Source organism: Tigriopus californicus, chromosome 10 (genome assembly GCF_007210705.1).
Source record: "Tigriopus californicus strain San Diego chromosome 10, Tcal_SD_v2.1, whole genome shotgun sequence".
Classification (NCBI taxonomy): Eukaryota; Metazoa; Arthropoda; class Copepoda; order Harpacticoida; family Harpacticidae; genus Tigriopus; species Tigriopus californicus.
In genome coordinates this window covers 3,271,636-3,288,529 of record NC_081449.1, presented here as the reverse complement: position 1 = coordinate 3,288,529, position 16,894 = coordinate 3,271,636, and the positions used below count along the sequence as shown (strand labels likewise).

General features: G+C 40.8%; 2 protein-coding genes across 2 annotated transcripts; one reads left to right on the top strand and one right to left on the bottom strand.

The window, feature by feature from the left end:
• Window positions 1-1,103: 1,103 nt before the first annotated feature.
• LOC131888508 (general transcription factor IIH subunit 1-like) lies at window positions 1,104-2,879 on the top strand (the record flags this gene model as incomplete). Its single annotated transcript, XM_059237381.1, is given in 1 exon segment — window positions 1,104-2,879. A coding segment is annotated over 1 exon segment (1,707 nt). The 3' UTR covers window positions 2,811-2,879.
• Window positions 2,827-12,132, bottom strand: LOC131888509 (rhodopsin-like). The gene is made up of 6 exons (XM_059237382.1): window positions 11,755-12,132; window positions 11,512-11,671; window positions 6,837-7,065; window positions 6,621-6,750; window positions 3,305-3,547; window positions 2,827-3,228 (listed from the first exon to the last, which is right to left on the bottom strand). The coding sequence occupies exons 1-6, from the start codon at window positions 11,950-11,952 to the stop codon at window positions 2,974-2,976; spliced, it is 1,215 nt and encodes a 404-aa protein (XP_059093365.1). The 5' UTR covers window positions 11,953-12,132; the 3' UTR covers window positions 2,827-2,973.
• Between the last annotated feature and the right edge of the window lie 4,762 nt (window positions 12,133-16,894).

Below are 16,894 nucleotides of genomic sequence, written 5' to 3'. Positions count from 1 at the left end.
GAACTTGTAGTAATTATTTAATGTTCTCGATGAGGGAAATGCAATCCCATTACATCTTAAAACAGTGTAATCGTGACAACGCTTAACAACTAAAAGGTTTACTAATTCCTCGTTCCTCTTTTCAACCCCCAAATCGGCCTTCAATTCTTCGTTCCTCTCTGAAAAGCGACGGAAAGAAAGTAAAAGCTCTTTCGATAATCTTCTCATAGATTGCCGTATACCGTAACATTCGAATGGCAAACAATAATGAAGGATATTATGTTTTGATGAGCTCTGAATAAGGAAAATCACTATCAAAATTCGTACATGCTCTTGACGACTTTGATGGGGTTTGTGACTTTGAATTTTCGTACACTTGCAGGAGTTATAAATAACATCTCCTCAATAAAATATCGTTGGGCTAAAATATATCTTTCATAGTGAAGTTGTCAAGAAGTTGTGAAGCTGGTCGGAAATCTTCTTTTGGCTTGATAACGTTGCACTATAATTTCGACTTTCCACGACTTCCGGCACAAGTTACTACCAGGCAAGAATTTCTGATGATGTTTTGCCATCATCATCATGACTATTTGTGTTATTTTTATACACCTTCAGTGAATCCGTTAAAGCGAATTAAAAGATATATTCTTGGATTCTATTGGAAGGCAACATTCCTTTCGATAATTCAGCACTGTGTACCCGTATTTTTGACAAATATTTTCCCAATGGGTTGTATTTCACTTATCACATTCTAACTATCATGGACGATAATACCCATTTCATCTGCCAGATATGTTGCATTAGGGCCTTACAGTTTTTAGGACATGGAGTGGTCTAATCAATTTCTCTCTATGGCCAAAATAACGGAATGGTACTACGTACGTTGCTTTTGGCCCTCCACTTCCTGTGGTTGAAATCCTTTGGCAACACTGTAGCTTATTCCCTGGTAGGCCAACCAGAGCAACATCCTCCGACCGACGGACTCCGATCCCTAAACCGCCAATCCCATCCATGTTTGTTGACTGTGGTTGCACCTCCGGCCCGCATCGCTAAGCTCCCCTTTTGATCTTCCGACGCTCCATGAACCTCGGCAGCGGCGCGTGGCTGCCGGCGGGCCCGTGATCATGAGTCGATCGGCCGAGAATATCTTGGTGCAAGTGGCCAATGTGAAGCACAAGAAGAACGATGGCACGCTCTATCTGATGAGCGAGCGACTGGCTTGGATGATGAAGTCCAAGTCGGACGCCTTCAACATCGTGCACAAGTACGGCGACATCAAGACGCAGAAGATCTCGCCCGAGGGCAAGAGCAAGATCCAGTTGCAAATCGTGCTCCACGATGGCAGTTCCACGTCGTTCCACTTCGTCAATCCCGAGGGTCATGGAACGCAAGTGGCGGAACGAAACAATGTCAAAGAGATGCTGGTCCAGCTGTTGCCGCGATTCAAGCGCAAGGTTAACAAGGAGCTGGAGGAGAAGAACCGCATGTTGTCCGAGAATCCCGGACTGCTGCAGTTGTACAAGGATTTGGTCATTACGCAGATCATAACCACGGAAGAGTTTTGGGCTCAGCACGCTCAGAAGGCGGTGGCAGGGGCCAAGGCCCATGTGGGCCAAGGCGTGGGGGTGTCGGGCTCGTTTTTGGGCGACATCAAGCCGCAAGCCGATGGGGCCAATGGCTTGAAGTATAACCTGACACCGGATATCATACAGTCCATATTCAAGACCTATCCGGCCGTGAAGAAGAAGCATATGGAGAATGTGCCCATGAAGATCACCGAGCAAGAGTTCTGGACCAAGTTCTTCCAATCGCACTACTTTCATCGGGACCGGGTGCACGGCCATGGACTTAAGGATATCTTTACGGATTGCGCCAAGGAGGACGATAAGAGCATCAAGGAGCAACTCAAAAGAGGTGTCAACGACACCGTGGCTAATATCAGTGCTTTCAGCGATAACACCATCGACGAAAACTACGGGGCCAGCGAGGCCGTTGTCAAGAATGCGGCCAATATCGTTCATCAGAGCATCATCAAGCGTTTCAATCAGCATTCCATCATGGTGATGCGAGCCGCCGAGAGCCCTCTACCCCCTGCCGCCAATGCGACCTCGACGACATCGGGCGGTGCCAATAAACCCACGGCTGTGAACATCCACCCGCCCGCCAATGGCTCTTCCAAATCCGCCGCCCAGTCCGTGCCCGTCGTGGATCCCGCCGTAGCGGGCAAACGGCTCCGGGAAAAGCTCGACTATGAAGATCTGGAAGCCCCGGCGCCCAAGAAGACGTCCGCCTTGAACCTGGCCAAAGTGGAACGCTATCTCAATGGTCCCACTCCGGCCCAACCCTCAGAGTTCCTGACCCAGGAGCAAATCGCCCACTCGCGGCAAGTGATACTCTCGATGGTCCACGACTGGGAAAGTGCCAATTGCACCCAGATCCTGAGCCAAGCTCAAGCCGTTGGAGCTTTGGTGGATCTCTCACCGGGCGGAAGCTTAATGCAAAGTGGTCGACGAAACGATTTGGCCGATCAGTGTCCTCAATCGGTTCAGATCGAGCTTAGACAGTTGTACACGTCACTCTGTGAGCTGGCTCGGCATTTCTGGGCGTGTTTCCCGCCCACCACGCCTCAGCTGCAAGACAAAGCCGCCAAGATGTACGAGACTCTGAAAAAGTTTCAACAAGTCAAGTTGAGACCGTTCGAAAACGAGCTCGCTCGGAATTATACGAGTATTAGTGGTCAGCTCACCAGTCACATCAACCAAATGCTCGAGTCTGCCTTCAGAAAATACGCCTCATGGAAACAGAAGAAAATCCCGGGGCCAAAGAGGTGATGCCCATCCTAATCTGCCAAGGTTTTCTTTTTTTAAGATGCAGAGAAAAATATATTTCAAAGAAGAATCCTTTTGATCGCGTTGATCCTTAATATAAAACACATTTATCTGACAAGATTCAAAGGAGGGAAGAGGAAAATATCGAAATATCAACGTTATGTAATTAAACCCGACCGATCGCTAAGATCTCTCCATGATTTTGAACAATCACTATCGATGATCTCTCATTGTCCAAAGAGAAATGAGCCATGCATGATTTAAATTCTTTGGAAGACTTAGGTGACAGGGTCAATTGACGAGCCTCGGATCGAACCATCAACCCTGGATGTCGGGCTCTCCGACCAAACGTTCCTCTTTCTAACAGAAGCATGGACGCCGGAACTGGATCCGAGAAATGAGTGCGAATGATCCGCTTGAACTGCAAACAAATCAAGTTTCAAGTAAAGCGAAGGCCTCATGGCTGTAAACCATTTTAAAAGACAATCTTTCCCTACCTCATCGTTGCAAAAGATGTAGAGAAACGGGTTCCAACAAACCGAACTCTTGGCGAACAATATTGGAAGAACGTGCCAAGCCGATTGAACGTTCCCGCCAGCCATTGAAAAGAGTGATAGACACGCGTAAGGCATCCAACAGATGAAGAAGGCTAAAGTCATGAGCATTAAGATCCGCGTTGCTCCACGTTCCCTTCGCTCAGCAATGGACCGAAGGTAGGGATTGGTTTTTGATGCAGTATGCTGAAAATTGAATGAAAAATGTTGTTCAACCATTCGACAATTTGGGCAACGTGACATATTTTTATCGTGTTATGATGGGGGCGATGACAGAGATGAATTCACAAATAGTTCAAACTGAATCAGTTTCGTTTTAGTTCATTGTTTTCGCACATTTGATTCAGTGTTCTTGCCTCATTAGAGGGGAAACTAATTACAGTAATTATTATCATATTTCGAGGCATACAGAAGTAATTCATTTCATTTTGCCCTTGGAACAGACCAAATTTCAACTTCCATTCATCCAAACCAGCCAAAATTGCCTTGTTCAAGCGTCAAAAGTAGAACTGTCAAGGTTTCAATGGTATCAAATGATTTAAACTAAAATTTTTGTGATTAAGATAAGATTTGTGACAAAAATATACAGTTGTCACTTAAAAACTAATCTATTTGTAGTTGACGAGGAGTTGACTGGGTTTGACGTCCAAATACAATTGATAATGTTCTATCGAGTGATTTCGATCCATCTCTATTCCTACCTTAAATCTTTTATTTGAATTTACCAGACTTTTTTCCATAAAGACATTACATCAAGAAAGTGCTACAAGTGGACAGTAAGTTATCCAATTGGGATGAATAATGATTATTTTTTTGGTTCCTCTTGGTATGTCAAAAAAGACAAGCCCTCAGTGGATCAATTGTCCACCATAAACATCTCGAAGTTAAGATTTCAACAACAGGGACTTAAGATTGTGTATTACATCAAAAACAATATATTTGCCTGACGAAATACAGGCACTGCTTCAAAAATTCACTTTCAGGAAAACTACTTTGATGTACGAACTTGTAACGTCCCTCTCGAACCTTTCTTTACTTGAAACGACAAATTTAATTTCTTTTAGTTCAAAGAAAGCTTCCTTTTTATTCAGGTGTTCGCTTTTGAGTCCATCAAAAAGGCAGATGAGAATAAAGAGGTATTTTCTCTCGTTCCTGGTTCACTTCGGCTTCGACAAAAATTCAGAATTCAAATTGCGCACATTCCAGAACATCTTGCAACGTGAAAACGAAATTTGGACACATTAGATAAATGTGACATGTTGTGAACGAAGAGCGTTAAAAGTCCCCAGTATTACCCGGAACTCCATACTTACAGAAGGACTGAAATAGCAGATCAAATTCTTGCTGATTTGACTTTCCGGTGTTGTCACTTGTTTAATTGGAGACCATAGATATACATATATACAGGGTGGACGGGATAAAGTGTTACAAACGAATGCTTCTTTGAAAATTGTTCTAGACACACCAGATTCTGGATTTAAGCTCTTCGATGAACTACTTTTAGTGTAAAAAAGACTAGTCAAAGTGGTTGCTCTTGACCAAAAATATTTACAGAAAACACCCACCGTCAGCCTCACCGCTACTACGCTCTGTACTGTTCTTAGCAATGACTTGCTAACATTGGCTTTCGTTCTTCGAAAGCTGTTGTTCAACAAGTGGTGCAATGGTTTCAATGCAAAGCGAATGCCTTTGGCAATGGGGGCACCAATTTTGAAAGTAAACGATTCAGCAATATTTTTGCCACAGCAAATTCTGTAACACATTATAAAATCCACCCTGTAGGAGACCCTATGCATACATACATACATTGACGACAATAAGTATACCGTTAAGACCATACTATTAGGCATGCTCTAAAGACACATGATGAAGAGGTACAAAAAGGGCATCAGTAAAAGGTAATTGGCACATGATGAGGACAATTCCAATCGAGGTGGCTTGTTTACCTGAATTTAGAAAGTGCACTCTGATAGTCAGAATGTACGCCATTTTTCATGCAATCCAAGCACCAATTTCGGCCAATTTCGAAACCCTAGATTTTGTCAATAAATTCCTGGCTTTCTTGGCTTTAGACTGACAAGAATTGAGATTAGATTATCCAATATATCTGTTTATTAGACAAAAAACCTGATGTTCTTTAGTTTTCTCTCAAGAGTGAAAGTGTGGAAAGTTGATATTTCTACGAAAAGATGGAACAATTGACACTGTTCTTGCCCGTAACCGATTCCTCGGTTACCAATTCCCATACGAAGAGTTTCATTACTTTGGTTTACTTCGGTCCCACTCCATCCCTCCCTACATCAATTCACCGGCATCGTTAGATGAGTTTTTATTCGGACAGATTCCCTCCTTCGCTTATTGTTATATGTTCAATCGGGTTTCGCTGAAGTTTTTGTTTCCTAGTTAAGGAAAGATCATTGTTGCACATAAAATTCGTATTTGTTCATTTCAATTAATCAATTAGTTATAGTCCTTGTCATTCTCCTCTCCCTCCTCTCATTGAGGACAAACAGACGGAGAAATACAGGAATACGCTCTAAGATGCCTGACTTTAACAAGGTATTTTTTGCTGAAAAACTAATTGCTGATCTATTTTAACACCATAAAGACACCACCAACCCTTCTAAGAGAACTTTCAAATCCAATACGGGTATAATTACAAGTACTTTTGGTATCTATATAGAGATAAACAAAGAGCTATATATTGTGTAGTTACAGCATACCAACGACTTTTCAACATCATCTTTTTCCATGAAATTGGGCTAAAAATGCTAATTCAAAGGTTAGAAAAAGTAATTTTTTTGAAGTTAGTCACCAAAATGTGCTTTTTCCTTATACTATTTGCTGGAAATGATGATTCCCAAAGTGTTGGCGCGTTTTCAACCATGCAGTATACAACCTCCTGCAAAATGTTTATTTATATGTCATAATTGTTCTAAATCTTACCCATAGAGAACTTGAAACGTTTCCCAGAAGAGTTGATGGCTTATTCATCGTGTCACAATACTTGGGCAATAATTTGTTCATTAAATAGTTTCTTGATAAAGTCTGGCATTTTAGAGCGTATGCTCTCGGTTCTACGTTTGTTTGTCCGCACCTAGACGAAGTAGAGGGCGCTTCCTCCGCTCACTAAAGAGGACTAATACAATGGATCTTGTCACCGTTTTTCAGTTCAGGCTCAAATCCTGGAGTCGAAAAGTTCTACTATTCATGTTAAGTTGACCTGATGAAGATGCGAATGACTGCATCGTTTACTTACTCTTCTCATGGTCAAAACGACGGAAAAATTGGACGACATGATAATCCCGACTGGCACAAAGAATCCCAAGATGAACATGAACAGACAATATTGGAAATCCTGATCTGGGGCGCTCCAATTAGGACCACAACTGAAACGAAGTTATGAGTGCCAGCTTCAGGAACAGGTCTCTTGGCAGGTTTTTCGCTCTTCTGGCCTTTAGTCTTTTAGTCTTACCTAATACGAGACTGATCCAGGACGTAGGATCCCCAACCCAGAATGGGCGGAATCGACACAATGATGGAAAAAGACCAAATGATGATGATGCTGGTCAAAATGGCAAAGTAGGAGTTGCTTCCTCGACTCTTTTGAGAGAGGCAATTTGAACCTGCCGAGAGTGGTTGACACGAGACAATAAATGACCGGGAAATGGCCAAAGTAGTCAGTGTGAAGATGCTAGACATGCCTGAAATGGAACGAAGCATCCATTTAGTGATTGCATTTCATCCTTATAAAAAATAAGATTCCACGCCCATTTTTTGGGTTGCAGTGATTTTGCTTTGGACCTCTCAACATTTGTTTTTTTTTGCTGAACCCAATCGTTTGATTGATGTTATGTTCGTACTTGTTATAATTTCTTTTTTTTAACATTTAATAAACATTTTTTTGTTTTACTGCCAGATATGTAGCTCATTGAAAAGTACGATAGTTTCAAGAAAAAATGACCATTGTCGCTCGTTAATAACTGCAGTTCACCTATTACCAAAACATCATATTAATTTTCAATTTTAATCAATTCGAATGAACAGGTCAATTCAAAAAGATCTTGAGTTCGCTATGGCAATCAGGACTTGATTTAACCCATTTAGCAGCAAGATCGAAGACGTTTCCAACAACTCTCTTCAAGCGTTTTATCCCGAAGAAGTCCTGGATTTATTTAGGACGACGAATAAACCGCTACTGGAAGAAAAGTCCCCAAGAGTATCAAATGAAACATTTTTGATTTACCCTAAATTTGATATATCAGAAATTAGAGTGTTCAGATCGGATCCCTCATTTCAATTTCTAAAGATTGTAAACACCGGAAAACCAGATCAACACATGTCTTGTATGATAATAGACTCAAATTTAACAACGCATGAACCCTAGAAAGATCACAGTGAGAGGGAAAATACATCAGGATGGTATTACTTCTATATTTTCTCGTCAAAAACTGACTGTGACCAAATCAAATGGTATGAACAAGGCCAGGTTTAATGGGTTTAACCGCAATAATCTTATTGGTCGAATCCAAGGCCTCCCGGAAGCCCTCATCAAGGAACTACTCATTGAATAAGGTTGTCGCCAACCCCAAGCTTTTGGATATTCCCCAAAGGATTTAAGTTTCGTCACAAAGGTGAACCTTTCCCATGAGCTTTCGGTAATTGCAACAGCCGAGCCAACTTCCAGATATTCCAGATATGGCTAGCATAATGAAAGCAGTCCTGGTCTGTCTCTTCCTCAGGGATGCTCATACACCAAAAGTGTGGCTTCATGAAGTTCTACCCATTAGAGTCATGCCTTGCTTGGGGTAAATTTCGTGATATATACTTGCACATAGGCAGGAAAGCAAGCCAAAGATGGTCTCCTACTCTTCAAATGACATTAGTATCTATTCGAATGAAACACTTTACTCGAGGGGTTTCATGATGAGCAAAATAAGAACACCCCGGGGATTGTCTCCAGAGGCAGAACTAATATGACATGATACCATCCTGGTTGGTGGTAAACGCTCTAAATTCTCAGAAAAGTTCTTCCTACCACCGGAACTATAAGTTCTTTCGATCGAAACGGATGAGATTCTTATGTAACAGTGTTTCCATTCTTTGCGATGATAAACCCCAGTGAAAAAAGGCCACTGAAATCGTCAAAGCACCGGAAATAGCCCTCTAACCCGAAATCAAACCTCAATTACAAAAAGCTCCATTTGACCAGAGAGACCTTTAACTAGGAGAGTGGATGGATATCGGCGGAGCTAGGTCGATTTTACTTTTTATCAAAGCTCTTTGGCGGATTCATTAAAGGAAACAGGCAAAAAGATATGCTGTCGTTTTAGGGAAGAACTGGCACTTTCATTAGATTTACAATTATCTTACGCTAACACTCTAAACTATTTGTTCCATAAAACCGAAACTTTCAATTAAGTTTTCTAAATTAAGGCACCTCGGGGTCTTACGAAACAAGAAATTATTAGTTTTCTGTGAAGTCATTATTTTATACCCTATGGTAACATCCCTTGCAACTTTTTGGATGCTGAGATATTGTTATCACATTTTCATGTCCATTCCTCCTTTTGAAGGTATCCTTCTTCTGACTAGCTTTTCTCAGAGACCGGAACAATGATAGTTCTAACTAAATTGCAATTACACAATCGTAATTACATTTCCAAGTAAATCCTTTTCATCATCCTCATTACTCCACTTCAGGAGCTCAGTAGTTATGATGATGTGAAATTAGATTGTTGTAGGAGTGGTCAAAATTCCTGAAGTCTGGGAGAGGTTCTAGATCAAATATATTCTTGGGTTATTCAGAGTAATATGGCCTTGATCGGAATGAAATTCTGTCCAATGACCTTTGGGTCGACGCCATTGAACACTCCACTCATACGAAGATAATGGAGGTAAAGATATTCAGGAGGCTTCTTTCATAAAGGATTTAGGGGTAGCCTTCCAAAATAATGGAAATTTCTATGGGCCTATCCAGTTGAAGGTGGTACGGCCTTTCAAATGTGTGGTTGGATATATCGCACGTTTAAGTCCAGAGACAGCATAACGATGCTAACTCTGTTGGTACAAGTCGATTGTTCAGCCACATCTTGAATATGCCTCACCCATTTGGGCTCCGATTAGTTCAGCCGGTTTGCCAAAGGTCGAACAAGTCCAAAGATGTTTCACTAGGAACATCACATGATTGAGAGAGCTCTCATATTGGGAGAGACTAAAAAAGTTGGGACTGTACAGTGTTCAGAGAAGGTACCAAAGGTATCTGATACTGTGCATTTTCAAAAGCATCAATGAGCATCCCAGGTTTAAGGGTCAATTGTAGCGTTTTGCAAGCCTTCAAGCCCTCGAGAATCCAAGGTAGTTCGAACAATGAAGTCCACCTCTCATCTTTCTCGGGCTGCTTCATTATCCAATTTGTTCCGCTATAATATTGTGAGGGAATGAGAAGCTTTGATCCTGTAACATATTTTAAGTCAGACTGGACCACGCTTCTGATCAAAACTCCTGATCAACGTTATATTCAAGGTAGATAAACTAAAGACTATGTGTAAGTTTTGACTGAGTTGAACTTTTACCTGAAATGCTGGGATTCCATTCCCAGGGTGTGATCGTGTATATTTGTCTTTTTGGGACCAGCATTTAGTACATAATGGTACTAGTTTTTTCGATGCGGAAACTTACAGTCGTAGCTAATTAAATATAAAAGTACATTGTCTCGAAAAGTGCTTGAGTCAGAGATGCAGGGGGAATATCGTTGGGGAAAACGGCAAAAAGCCAATCACAATTACAATAAATCACAATCAAAAATTGATAACTTGTAATTGCCAAAAAAATAAATTTCAAATTGAATGTAGAGTAGCAATTAACATTTCAAAGGTAATTGATCAACATCGGTTTATCACTGAGGGATTGGTGAAGCTGAACTTGCTCACTAACAAATGTAAGATTGAATGATTCACATTTCCCAAGCAAAAGAATCGCCAGCAAATAATGTAATGAAAGCAGTTGACTAGCCAAGTTTCGTGACTAGGGACGGGCAAATTGTGTAAAAAGAAGATATGAAAAGCTGAATTCGGAACCATTGACGTCAATTATAGAATTGTGCAGGCTAAAAGTACATCACTTTTGGTTGAGAAACAAGGGAAAACAGAAATGAAAGTAGCCAGTATTAAGTCCAAAGAGACATGCTAAATGGGACACTAAGATAGTTCAGCAGTCAAAAAAACTCGCAATATAGCTGCCTTCCTTACTTTCTCCAGGTTGACCATGTTCCTTTTTTAAGGAAGAAAAAATCTCAACTTTTCTTCAGTTAGATCAATGTTGTAGATCTACTGCTGGAAAAAGAGGAAAAATAAGCAAGGAGAAGCATTTTTTCATTGAGTTAAAAAAAAGTTATGCCAATTTGATCCAAAATTGAGGCCAATTCGTACTACTTTGAAACGTAGATTTGAATATCTCTTCTTTTTTTCAATTAATTTTTCACCTTTTGTTGCACTTTTTGGCCTTTTTGTACCTTTTAGGCTCATTTTTTGCACCTTTTTCCCGTCTCTATTCAAGACATTATTCATATAAGTCAACTGGCCACATGGTCGTTTGGGCTGACGTGAAAGGAGCTCTTTCTAGCATGTGTCATACAAGTGGCAATTGATTACACTTAAACAACAGATGTTGTTCAAGAAGAGCAGCTACCAATCTTATGGAACGAAAAGTACATCGATTCAAAACATGTTTATAATTTATAATCATGCGGAAATCAAACCAAAGTCTCGACAAGTCTTTAGTCTCTATGGTAGCTTTAAAATCGGTTAGTTAAACATATTTTTTCTCGAGCTCATTCATTGTTTAATTTGCTTCCCTCTAATATTTGTAAGGAATACGTAGAAGTTGCTGATCCGGTAGCATCTTTCATGTCAAATTTGAACAAATTGTTGATGAACATTCCAAAACAACGCTCCTTCAAGGGCTAAATTTTAGATTCGTCAGTTGACCAAATGTTGTATAGAATTCAAGTGGCAACAATTTGGACGAATTTTAATATTTCGCTTTATTAACTACAGTGGGATTACATTCCTCGCAACGGTCAGAAAAGCACGAGACAACCCAAACTCAAAGAGGCTTTCCACTAATTATTCTACAAACGACGAGCTTACCTGACAATGTGTGTCCAAATCCTGTCATGTAGCAAGCGGATTCACTCATTCCTTGTCCATAGGAGAGGGCCGAGACCAAATCGATGGGCACGCCCCCCGCCGAGGCCAACAACTCCGTGCCAATCAAATTCAAGACGATCAAATTGAAAGATGACCATAACTGTTGAAGAAGGCCCAAGTCATTCCAAGATGAACAATGGAACATGGCATCATATAATAAAAGCCAAGTGCCCAAATTCTTACCGATTTAGTTTTAATGAAGAAATAGATGACGGAGCCATTCAAAAGAGTACCGAAAACACAAATCAGTAAAAGATACACAGACGCGACTTGATAAACCCATTTCGGAACGTCGTTTCCATCCCCCACACTATAATTCAGATCAATCTCGGTAGTGTTGGAGATTTCTTCATAGAGCAGGTTCACTGTGGTTCCATTCATCCTCGTCTCTCTCTCATCTGGCTATGATGACTGAACCGATTGGGACCCGTTGGATCCTTTTTCTAGGATGGAGAGGTTCCACGAGCGCTCAACGGAGGAACCGAAAGAGAAGACCGCTCGGTGAAGGACCTCGAATTCACATGAGGAGGAATGTGATCCATCGAACTGGATGGAACAAGCTCTTTGCCCATTGGATTGGCCATCGGCGAAGCCAGCTCAAATCTAAAAATATTCTGGGTCACCCTTCAAGAAAAGCAACGTTACTCGTGCCTTGCCACGTGTTCGTACCATTTACGTGTAATCAAGGAGGACGTGGTTGGAGAGTGTGTCTTAAGTACCGAAATGTGGAGCATCAAGTTGGAACTGGCTCTCTGGCGAAAAGTAGGTCTTGAATATCGCAATGGTCCATTCGTCCATTTTTTTTTTGTTCTTTGGCAATGCAAGTTCTATTCTTCATCTTGATTTTTTTAATCTAGAGATGCAGAGACATTGAAGTCTTGATGCAAAAGGTCGATAAAGAGACAAGTGTTCTTATCAAGGATCAATGGCCAATATTTCCATTTTGAATCCCAACATCTTTCGGAGTGATTCCTTATTCTTTCCTTTAGCTAACTGAATGTTAAGAAGTACAAGCTGGTTTTCGCAATGCTGCGAAATGGTGAATAGTAAAGCGGATATTTTCTGATAATCTTGTATCCTTGCGTTTAGTCAATATTTAGGGAGCAAAAAAGTCGATATTGAGTTTGTTAAAAAACAGGTTCGTTTGCACCAACATCTCCATACCGTACTTTATACGAACATTTTATTTCAAAGAGAGTTAGAGTTTTTTAGTCAACCTTCTGCAAGGCCAATTGGCTTGATTGATAGCCTTCGAGTGATTGGGTTTTAGAATGAACTAATATATACATGTAGTAAACCATGAACCACTGGAATATGGATGGAGGTGTTAGGTTTCACCCTGAAGGTGTTATAAACAAAATCATGAATTGCCTCTTAGAGTTTTGCTCTAGATACATCAGGCTCTGGATTTGGGCTCTTCAATGAACTCCTTTTCAGTAACAAGAATATTAGGCAAGTTCCCCGCTCTCGGTTTGTAAAAAGATACTGAAAACATCAACGGCCAGCCTTAAAACAGGCAAGCTCAGTTGACTGACTTTTAACAAATTTGGTCCCAAATGGCCTTGCTGGCCAGGACAGAGCGATTTTTGGTTGGTTGAGTTGCTGTTATCCTTTCATTCCGGTCAATTGTTTGTTTGATGAAGAAACCATTTAAGTTCTGATAAGTTTAATATAAGTATTTATAGCCTTGAGAGCCCAGCATGAGGAAGAGTAATGACTTGCTCACGTTTGGCTTCCAGCCATCGAAAGTTGTTATTCAAAAAGTGTCGTAATTGTGTTTTTTGCAAAAAGAATGCTGTTGGCAATTGGGGGCACCTATTTTAAGTGCAAATGTTTCAACCATAGAGTCATCCGAATCAGAGCACAAAGCATTCCGTAACACCTTATGAAATCCACATTGTAGAATAACAATTTGGAAGCAAGTGAACGCATTGCATTTTCCTTCAAGCAACACTGGTTCCGAGCCATTGTAATTCTGCATTTCAAATTTCAGCTCAACTGAACGACTAGTTCAAAAGTTATGCCCTCTCACAGCTCACTACAAAGCATAGTAAATAAAAGAGTACATATGTAAAGGATTTAATAGACCTCTTCTGGTAGTCAAGTAACGCAAGAGGACTAACCCATTTATTCTGTGCGAGTTATATATTCGGTTGTGTTGAAATTTGAAATTGCAATGGCCTGGGATAAATCTCACATGAAAAAAAGTAATGCGTATACTCGAGTTTTAATGACAATTCTCGACCCAAGCATCCCCATCTATATTCCAGTGGTTCATGAGTAATCTAACCTACTTGTATAGATCTACTTTCCGACCAAACCTAAACTGATTTCTTCTCCTTCAAATTATCAGAAATTGAGTGCACCTAAAACAATCAACTTGCAGGCAATCAAGCTTCGAATTTTTTCGTCTGATTTTCAAGGGCTTTAGTAACCGCTATAAGGAAAGTGATCCCCGGTACTATTAAAGTGAAAGATTAAGATGGTGACTTATCAACATGCCTTTTCTTTATCAAAACTAGTAAGAATTGAAACGATGTCTGTACCGAAATTAAGATCTAGCTTACTTTGGCAATTGCTGGGGCGGCTACATTTTGGAGGACTCGTCAAGTTTGGACTCAAGACCAATGAAAAAATATATCTTGTTTTCGCTTAAGGTACATTGCTAACGCCATCACCTTTCTAAGGCCAGTATAACCTAAGTTTAGTTTGTGACAGAATGTGACCGATTTTCAGAAGAAATCCAATGAGTCATTTTTTACGTACGGTATATTAGTTAAGTCCGGTCAATTTCTTCAAATTCGATTCAAAGATTTGAGTGCATTCGGGCCCGAGTCAGGAACCACCCAAGGTTTAAGCCAAACTGACTGATCCTCCTTGTGCATATGTTTGGTGCCTGAAACCATCTCGTCTAGGATTAACGAGTTTTCTAACTCGTTCTAACACTAAATTGTGCTTGAATTAACATTCTTAGCCAAATGCCATTCAAGTTGAAAGCGAACATCAAAGCATTTTTGAACCGGATTTTGATTCTAATATAAGTTTGACCTTTTCATGGCCATATCATTCGGCGCTTGCAACACATGAGGAGATTTGCGTAGAAGAAAGAGGAAAATAGCGAAACAGTAAAAAGTGCCTTTTAGGCACTCGTCATTCCATATACACTTGCATATAATCAAACACTTAGTGACTGAATATACAACGCTCATCAATTAGCTCGTAGTCATTATCATAATGTAATCTGAACACGACACGGAGGAATTTAAGAGAAATGTGGCAAAATGAAGGTGTACTCCTACAAACGGGCACTTTTCAACCTGATGAGCAAAAGGAAATGACTGGTTTTCAATTTTGTCTCGAAGCAGTCCCGGGTGTGCAATAATTCGTCGGACAACTTCAACAAGGCCTACTAGGAGAAAAGGGTTCAAAGGTTAAAATGATATTAAAATAAGAAGACAAGTAGACAATTTAAATTAGTTCACTTTTTTAACACCCCCCCCATTGGCAGCAATGAACACGTCCAACCGCCTCCAAAAGGATTTGAACGCCTTTATGATTGCCATGTCAGACATGGCGGCCCTCTTGACATTCACGGCCATGATGAGGGAATCTACCTTCGGATGGAAGACTCTGAAGGCCTTCTCCTCAATATGCGTCCAAATGAAGGAATCAAATGGATTCAGGTTTGGGCATGAGGGGGCCAAAACTCCTTGGGCCACAATCTATTGGAGCTCAGTTTCAACTCCAGATCTTTCTGAGTGACGTCAGAAGTGCGACACGGAGCACCACCTTGCTGCTACACCCAGGTTCCTGTGCCTTTGCATCAATAATCCGGCTATGCTGAGTGCCATCCAGGTTAATGCAGATCAGTGGAAGGCGAAATCTTTTGGTTTTTTATCCTTCATTTTGGGCAATCAGTGAAGTTGCCAGTGGCATTATACGTGTTCTTGACCCTGTGAACGGTACTCCTGGCTATACTGGATTTGGTCACCACGGCCTGGCGCTGTCGCCAGCCTCGATCCACATTTTTTTTTTTCGCGGATTCTTTCCATTGTTGTTTTCAAACCCAACAAGTCAAAACTGAAATCAGCTCTTGAGACGAAAGATTTAGCTAGATATGCCAAGAAAACCCTAGAAATAATTGTATTTAAACACCTTTCTTAGTCACTGAGCTACAACGTCCCAAAAACGGGTCCGAGGACTCATGGCAAACCCAGTATATCGAAATAAAAAAATGGCAGGGTGCCCGTAGGATATAGCCATAATTTGATGGGTTGGACGCATTTTTTAACCAGATATCAGTGAGCAAGAAGAGAAAAGCCAAAGGACCAAGGATTGTTGGCGTGGGACATTGTCATTGCTCTACGTCCGGTGGCCGCACCAAGAAGAGGCAAGCCCCATTCCTCAACGACGTCAAGATCAAATTCGACTACAATGTGCTTGGGGTATCGAGGCAGACCTCCATCCAGGAGGCCATTAATGATAATCTCGGCCAAATGCCATTCAGATGAAAATCCACACACTTTTAGATGTTGTTCACAAGTAATTTCATCCTCCCTTGCATGAGAAGGAATTTGAATTTTGAGAAGGTTTTTATACATGAAAAAGTCATCACTGTTGACCATGATTACAAGAGGAGTAACTGTTGCTGATTGGCCAAGCAACAGAGTGATCTCAAAGGACCACCCGCCCACAACGAGTCATGGTCGTTGTTGGGGTTTGAGTAACGCCGTTACAAGTAACGTGTTACTTTTTGAGTAACGCTACCGGTAACACGTTACTTTATTGCAAAAGTAACGGTATCGATAACAGAACGGCTATTTTAGCCCTCCCGGTACCGCTAATTTCCTCTTTTTACGAGGGAAAGAAAACAAAAATTCATGGTTTCCTCTCCGATTTCTTTTAAAGTTCGTTCTCTAATCCAGTGACTAATTTTGTTACTGATGGGATCACACAAATAATCACGGGTGGCTGCGATTAGGGTTATCAAAACATACTTTCTGTGACTAGTTGCATGACAGAAACCCGTAATTTAGCCTCAAAATGTAGCTCTGATTTTCCTTTTGTGAGCTTTTTTCAAACCATGAAATGTAAGGTGAAAAATTGTTTGTCAAAATGTTTAGAAAAAATAAAACCAAACAACCCTTATTCTTCTAATCCTTATATCCTTGTACCTTGTTACCCTCACGTTTTCGTCATTTGTTTCACTTCATATTTACTAAACGTTAAAAAGTCGTATAAAACGGTTTTTTTGCAGTTTTAGGCCATCTTTTTCTGCAAAAATAACGGTTCAAGCCCTGGTCAAATGTGCCCTTGGTTTTAA

Bases quoted from the DNA above. Each gene is read 5' to 3' on its own strand.
- LOC131888509 (XM_059237382.1), bottom strand. From the start codon at position 11,952: ATGAATGGAACCACAGTGAACCTGCTCTATGAAGAAATCTCCAACACT. The intron at 11,672-11,754 runs GTAAGAATTTGG...CTTCTTCAACAG, and splicing joins TCTTCATTAAAACTAAATCG to TTATGGTCATCTTTCAATTT. The intron at 3,548-6,620 runs GTAAGTAAACGA...TTCAATTTTCAG, and splicing joins TCGTTTTGACCATGAGAAGA to CATACTGCATCAAAAACCAA.